This window comes from Myotis davidii, unplaced genomic scaffold (assembly GCF_000327345.1).
Source record: "Myotis davidii unplaced genomic scaffold, ASM32734v1 scaffold243, whole genome shotgun sequence".
Lineage (NCBI taxonomy): Eukaryota > Metazoa > Chordata > Mammalia > Chiroptera > Vespertilionidae > Myotis > Myotis davidii.
Window position 1 is genome coordinate 635,566 of NW_006295183.1, and position 7,561 is coordinate 643,126.

Genomic DNA, 7,561 nt, shown 5'->3' on the forward strand with positions numbered 1-7,561 from the left:
TTTGCGCCTCTGTTTCCTCATCCAGAGAGCAGGCATAGTAATGCCAGCCATGAGCCCAGCTCAGGGCTTCTGGCTGAGCGGTACACTGACCACCAGGGGACAGCTCCTGGGTTGAGCGTCTGCCCCCTGGTGGTCAGTGCACGTCACTGCGACCAGTCGTTCTGCTATTTGGTCGATTTGCATATTAGTCCTTTATTATATAAGAAGATATTCATTCCCCATCCCCCATATATAAATGGTGGCACATCTTATACAATTCTGCCCTTTGTTTTTTTTCACTCCACAATCTCAAGGAGATTATCCCAGTAATTTCAACTCTGCTCCTTACACAACTGACAAAAACAAAGAAATAATTTGAAGACAGCAGAACAGAGTCCAAAGTTTTCAATTCCCCATAGACAATTTCAAATCTCCATAACTGCTTGACGCAGTAATCTACAAGGGTCCCAAGGGCCTCTCCCTCGGGCAGTCTCCAGCCTCCTGGCCTAAGGGAAAACAGAGTGGCCGACTCTGGCAGTGGGCCCAGGGGGACAGCTCTATGTTGACACTACAGACCCTGACCACACACCCTGCAGTTAGGTTTCCAGAGGCAGCCCTGCAGGAGTCCCTCTGGTGTCTCACACATATCCAACCCCAAGCTGTCCTTGTTATCTACTCCAAACATGCTTTTCCTCTAGCAGTCTTAATGGCATGGAAGACCAACCATCCTCCTGGCTGTCAGTCTTTCCTCCCTCTACCCCCACCATGCTCTCCACTCCCGCATGCCCAGTCCAATCATTTGCCAGCCAAGTCCTATCAAATTCTGCTCCAGTTGGGCATCACTTCTCTGTATGCCTGGTCTCTCCTGTGGACCCACGTCATTCATCTCCTGTATCTATGGTCCCACCTCTAGCCTCTTTCCACATCAATCCACAAGACACATGGCTCCCAGTATTTCTACTCACATAATCTATTTGGAAAAACACAACTAAGTTTCTGATCGCATGCCTTTCTGTTCACAAAAGGCCAGAGATATTGAAAATCCAAGGCCAACTACTCTTGTCCCAACCAAAATTTTTAATCCTGTGCTCCTGTTTCCTCTTCATCTCCTACTCTCCGACTCTCTGGTCAAATCGAGGTTCTCTGCCTCTTCCTCATGTTGGTATCTAAGCCCCTGCTGTAGGGTCCCAAACCTCCTTACCACGTTTTCCTATAAAATCTCAAGTTTAAGCGTTGCCCTTCCGTTCCTTTCTGAGCTATACTAGCACTCTGGTCTGATCTTCTGATATAACAATGGGGACACATGTACTGCATCCTCTATTTTTTTTAAAAAAATGTATGTCTTGCCCGGTGGTGTGGCTCAGTAGTTTGAGCATCGACCCATGAACCAGGTCACACAGTTCGATTCCAGGTGAGGGCACATGCCTCGGTTGTGGGCTTGATCCCCACTAGGGCGCATGCAGAATGCAGCTGATCAATGATTCTCTTTCACCATTAATGTTTCTATCCCTCTCTCCCTCTCCTTTCCTCTCTTTGAAATCAATAAAAACATACATAAAAAAACATATATATATATATATATATATATATATATCTTGGTGTTATTCATGAAAAGACCAAGTCCCATTCACCCCTCGGGGGGCTGCGCAGAGCGGGGAGCACGGTGTGGCAGTTTCCCACCCCTCTGCGCCTTTTTTCTTTATTTTATTAATCCTCAGCGAGGATATTTTCCCACTGATTTAGAGAGAGCAGGAGGGAGAGAGAGGGAGAGACAGACAGAAACATCGATGTGAGAGAAACACATCGATTGGTTGCCTTCCCCACCCCCGCACCCCAACCAAGGCCACGGCCTGGGCTGAGGAGCCTGCAACCAAGGTACGTGCCCTTGACCAGAATCGAACCCAGGACCCTTGGTCAAAAGACCGATGCTCTATCCAGTGAGCCAAACCGGCTAGGGTTATATAAATTTATATTGATACAGTATTTTTAGCTAATCTGCCGTGGTCTATATTCCAATTTTGCCCATTGATCTAATAATATCCTCTTGAGCATTTTCCCACCTAGTACAAGATCTAGTCCAGAGTCAGGTACTGTACTTAGTTGTCATGTCTCATTAGGCCTCTTTAATCTGCACCCAATATTTGGGAAGAGCATAAAGAACTCAGCTTACCTTGGTGGAATATTCTTTTGGACAGCCCATGTTAACGTCAATACCAGCCACATCGTTTTCCCTGGAAAAACATGAAGGAGAAAAGGTAGTAAATATCCAACCCAAGGAAAGAAGGTAGTCCAAGGCATGGGACTGTGCTCATGAGTCCCTTGTCATGTCCCTGGCCCTGAAACACACCAACCTCAGTGTCAGAAGCTGAAAAATCCTCTCTCTAAAATGTGCAACTGCCTCCCTGAAGTAGAGCTCAAGGGGCATGGCATAAAGTGGTCACACTTGTACAAAGAGCTAGTCGTAGAGGACTCTGCTACTTCGGAGTTATATCAGGTAACAAATACTGAGTGACAGTGTCACAGAGTTCCAGTTCTGACTGGGGTGATGAAAGCCATGTGCCATGCACAAAGGTGACATGAGTATAAGAGCTCTTGCCTAGAGCACCGATTCTGGTGGAAGTTACGGGACTGCCTTTGTTGGCTGGGTCATGCAATTGGCTTACTCCAAACAGTTCTCAGATGTAGAAAGGACCCTCACCTCATCTTCTGGTATGTACACAGCTAATAGGCTGTGATCCAGCAGCAATTATTGTATGAGTTCCTTCTCACCCTCAGTGTAATTAATAACAATAGCTAATACTTACTAAGCACTCACAATGTGCTACATACTGCAAAGCATTTGTGTGCATGATCTCATTCTCCCACCTAGAACACCTTTCCCTAGAATGCCAGAGGTGGGTAATACTATTATCCAGAGGTGGGTAATAGTATTGGTCTCATTTCTCAGCAAGGTTACCTAAAGCCACACAGCAAGTAGCAAAGCCAGAATTCCAATCCAGGTCCACCTAACTCATTAACTAACAGTCTCCTGCCTTTGTTAATTTAGGAAGCAATAAGTCTAACCTACACTTCACGAGATGTAAAACCTCAGGGCCCATAGTCATAAGAGTCCTTAGAAAGGGAGCCTCATGAATAAAAACTGAAAAGCAGGCACCCACTCGGAGGTTATTTGGGATCTAGGCACAGTTGGTACACAGGAATCCAGGAGCAGCCCTCAGATGCCACAAGCAGAGAAGGAAACTAGGCAGGACACAGGAGATAGTGAACTAGAAGGCAGAAAGCTAGTCACCTCCAACATCACCAGGAATAGTGAGGCCTCACAGGAGAGCAAAAGATAGTTCCAAAGAGGGAAGAACTTACACAAGTCTGGCCACAGCAAGGGCTCGCTCTGCATCTGAAGTCCCCTGGGAACACAAATGGCTGTGTCAACCACCACCCTGACACAGGCACACAAGCACAGGCAAACACATCCATGCACACACATATCAACAAGTGCAATCCAGCCGGGGTCTCTTAAACAACCAGTCCACTACACTAGCTCACTGTCAAAGGCCAAAAGGGGACCTAGAGGGCCTAGAAAATGTCATCAGTCTATGATTACTTTCAAATGTACAAAATAATTGAAAAAATTTATAGTGAACAATCATATACTCACCACTTAGATTCTATAAGTACTATTTTGCTATATTTGCTTTTTCATATGTTTACTCATTGTTGTCAATTTTTTAAAAATCTAACTCAGGAGCTATTCTAAAATATCAACAGGACATTCTTCGGGAAGCCGCCACGGTGCACTGAATCCCAGGCATCTAACACTGGCCCGGCTCAGGACATGAGATGGCAAATTTGGGTGATGGGTGGGGTCTGGGATCTCATACCATCTGGAAGACGACCCTGCTCTTTTCTCTTTGGCAGGTGCGGAATACTACTCGGTCATCGGGGGCGACAAAGTCGACTGTGCTGAGCACTTCTGCAAGAAAACACAAACACACAGGCCCACCCACTGAAGAAGCAAGTTCAACCTGGCCTAATCCCTGCAAGAAAACACAGCAAAAGTCTCAGCTTAAAGGGAAAAGGGGGCGCTAGAAGTACATCATTCTTAAAGGAAATCAGTATGCACATGGGAGACTTCTGAGGGGCTAATGTTCTATTTTCTGACCTGGGTGATGGCTAGTTAGATGGTTGTTTGTTTGTTTTACGGTTATTTGTTAAACTGCATGCCTGTGTTTCCTGAACTTTCTCTGTATGGTTGTTACATTTTGCAATTTTAAAACACTGAAAAAATGTGCATATAGAGCAACCTTGTCAGAGTTCAGATTTTAACCCAATTTTCTCAGAAGATGTCACTCTGAAAGCTCAACAAAGTTGCTATTTCTTAGTTACTTATCAGGTGTGAGTGGAGATTTGCTATATTACAGTCAATCCCTATTTTTTTTTGCAGTTGTCTACTTGCAAATACACCTGTTCACTAAGATTTATTTGTAATCCCAAAATCAATACTCATGGCTTTTCCGTTGTCGTTCTCAGACATTCATAGAACTACAGAAAATTCAGTCACCTGATGTACATGTTCTCAGCTGAGGTCAAACAAGGCCACTCTGCCTTTTCTTTTTTTAACTGTTGTTGTTTGTTTTAAATATGTTTTTATTGATTTTAGAGAGAGGAAGGGAAAGGGATAGAGAGATGCAAACATCGATCGGCTGCCTCCTGCATGCTTCCTACTGGGGATTGTGCCCACTACTGGGCATGTGCTTTTAACCCAATTTTCTCAGAAGATGTCACTCTGAAAGCTCAACAAAGTTGCTATTTCTTAGTTACTTATCAGGTGTGAGTGGAGATTTGCTATATTACAGTCAATCCCTATTTTTTTTGCAGTTGTCTACTTGCAAATACACCTGTTCACTAAGATTTATTTGTAATCCCAAAATCAATACTCATGGCTTTTCCGTTGTCCTTCTCAGACATTCATAGAACTACAGAAAATTTCAGTCACCCGATGTACATGTTCGCAGCTGAGGTCAAACAAGGCCACTCTGCCTTTCCTTTTTTTAACTGTTGTTGTTTGTTTTAAATATGTTTTTATTGATTTTAGAGAGAGGAAGGGAAAGGGATAGAGAGATGGAAACATCAATCAGCTGCCTCCTGCATGCTTCCTACTGGGGACCGAGCCCGCAATCCGGGCATGTGCCCTGACTGGGAAGCCAAACAGTGACCTCTTGGTTCATGGGTTGACGCTCAACCACTGAACCACACCAGCTGGGCCACTGCTTTCTTGTTTCAGCTCTATTACTGTAAACAAGTGTCTTTATGGTGGTATATTTAATGCCACATTTTTGCTGACAATCTCATCGTTTTAAATGGCCCCAAGCATTGAGAAAGGCTGTGATGTGCCTTACAGAGAAAACACGTGTCAGATAAGCTTTGTTCAGACATGGAATTATAGTGCTGTTGGCTCTGAGTTCAATGTTAATGGATCAACAGAATATATTAAATTATGTGTTTTTAAACAGAAGCACACATAAAACAAGATTATGTATTGATCTGTTAATGAAAACGTGTTCCCAGAGGTTTGCAGGAACCTAAACCTTTACAGCTATACCTATACAGATATTAGAGGTTCAGTCCAGACCACCACAAAAAGTAAATATCTTAGTAAGGCAAGTCACAAATTTTTTGGTTTCCCAGTGCATAAGCAAGTTATGTTTATACTATAGTCTATTGAGTATACAATAGCATTATATCTAAAAAAATTTAGATACCTTAATTTAAAAATATTTTGTTACGCCCCAGCTGGTTTGGCTCAGTGGATTTGAGGGTCAGCCTAAAGGGTCAGACTGAAGGGTCCCGGGTTCAATTCCGGTCAAGGGCACATGCCTGGGTTGTGGACTCGATCCCCAGTAGGCGGCGTGCAGGAGGCAGCCAATCAATAATTCTCTCTCGTCATTCATGTTTCTCTCTCTTCCTCTCCGTTCCTCTCTGAGATACATAAAATATATTAAAAATAAATAAATAAAAATAAAAGTCAGAGGAGCCCTGGCCGTGCGGCCCCGTTGGCTGGAGCACGGTCCTGCACGCTGAAAGGTCGCGAGTTCAGTTCCCACCCAGGTCGCAGGTTCGACCCCTAGTCCAGGTGAGTACAAGGCGCGATGGACCAAGGTTTCTCTCTCTCATGGATATTTCTCTCCTTCCATCCTCTCACGCCTTGGCGACCGTTACCCTGTGGAATGACCTGTTTGCAGTCTGCCCCCTCCAGCCCGTGAGGCCACTACTCTTACTGATCGCGGAATTTCCAGGGCCCCGAAGAGGTCCTGCCACACAGCGGGCTCACAATGCTTTTAAAATAAATTAACAGCCCTAGCCAGTTTGGCTCAGGGTGTAGAGCGTCGGCCTGCGGATTCAAAGGTCCTGGGTTCGATTCCGGTCAAGGGCACGTGCCCAGGTTTCGAGCTTGGTCCCCAGTAGGAGGCGTGTAGAGGCAACCGATCAATGATTCCCTCTCATCATTGATATTTCTATCTCTCTCCTCTCTGTAAAAAATCAATAAAATATATTTTTTTAAAAAAATAAATAAAATAAAAATAAATAAATAAAAAATAACTTAAAAAATATATTTTGTTGCTAAAAAAACGCTAATCATCATCTGAAGTTGTTGGGGAAAATGGCACCAATAGACTTACTGGATGCAGGGTTGCCACAAACATTAGTTTGTAAAAAACACACAATATCTGTAAAATTCAATAAAATGAGGTATGCCTATATTTCCCCTAGGAGCAATGGTACGGTATTCACAAACTTGGTGTTTATAGCATCTTCGCAGAACATAACACTTGCAAATAGTACTCTCATATGATCTTCATAACAAAGCTCTACAACAGGCATTACCATTAACTAGCTTTCTTTTTTGCTTTCTCATAATTAGCTTTCAAAGGTGACTAACAGCACATGGGAGAGAGCCAATGTGGCAGATGGGAGAATATGCCTACCTCATGCATTTATTTTGAGAAATAAGTGAGATCTTTAATGCAAACAATGCACTTCTATAAATAGAAGCTATTCTTACCCTCCCAGCATTGAACAGATTAGAAGATTAAAAAGGTGGGGTAAAGGCAGTGACATGTTGGGAGAGGTAATCAATACAATCTCCAGCAGCAGAGACAGCTCATCACTGACAGTAAGAAGTCTGAGAGAAGAACCGCAAAAACTTAGTGTGGCTCTGAACGGGTGGCTCAGTGGGTTGGAGGGCCATCCCATACACCAAAAGGTCGCAGGTTCGATTCCCCATCAGGGTACATACCTGGGTTGGAGGTTCGATCCCTGGTCAGGGTGTGTACGGGAGGCAACCAATCAATGTTTCTCACATAGATGTTTCTCTTTCAAATCAGTGTTTTAAAGAAACATATCCTCAGGTGAAGATTAAAAAAATAGTTAACAACAACAACAAAAACTTAGTGTGTATATACTTGAGTTCTATTTATTTATTACAGCAAAATACCCTGTTAAAGCACTGATGAAAATCAGTTCTGACATAGTCATCTGTAAGTACTGACATGGGAAAATGTCCTAGTACAGTGGTCGGCAAACT

The 7,561-nt window shown here is 43.6% G+C and overlaps 1 protein-coding gene across 3 annotated transcripts in view; it reads right to left on the reverse strand.

Annotated features, from left to right (window-relative positions):
- Positions 1-7,561, reverse strand: part of DUS2 (dihydrouridine synthase 2) — a 67,280-nt gene that overhangs the window by 38,081 nt on the left and 21,638 nt on the right. For all 3 annotated transcript variants that reach the window (XM_015567830.1, XM_006769750.2, XM_015567831.1), the window contains 3 exons: positions 3,858-3,949; positions 3,340-3,383; positions 2,150-2,210 (listed from right to left, as the gene is read on the reverse strand). In XM_015567830.1, the coding sequence (XP_015423316.1) occupies positions 2,150-2,210; positions 3,340-3,383; positions 3,858-3,949 (197 nt within the window). The remainder of the gene's footprint in view (positions 1-2,149; positions 2,211-3,339; positions 3,384-3,857; positions 3,950-7,561) is intronic.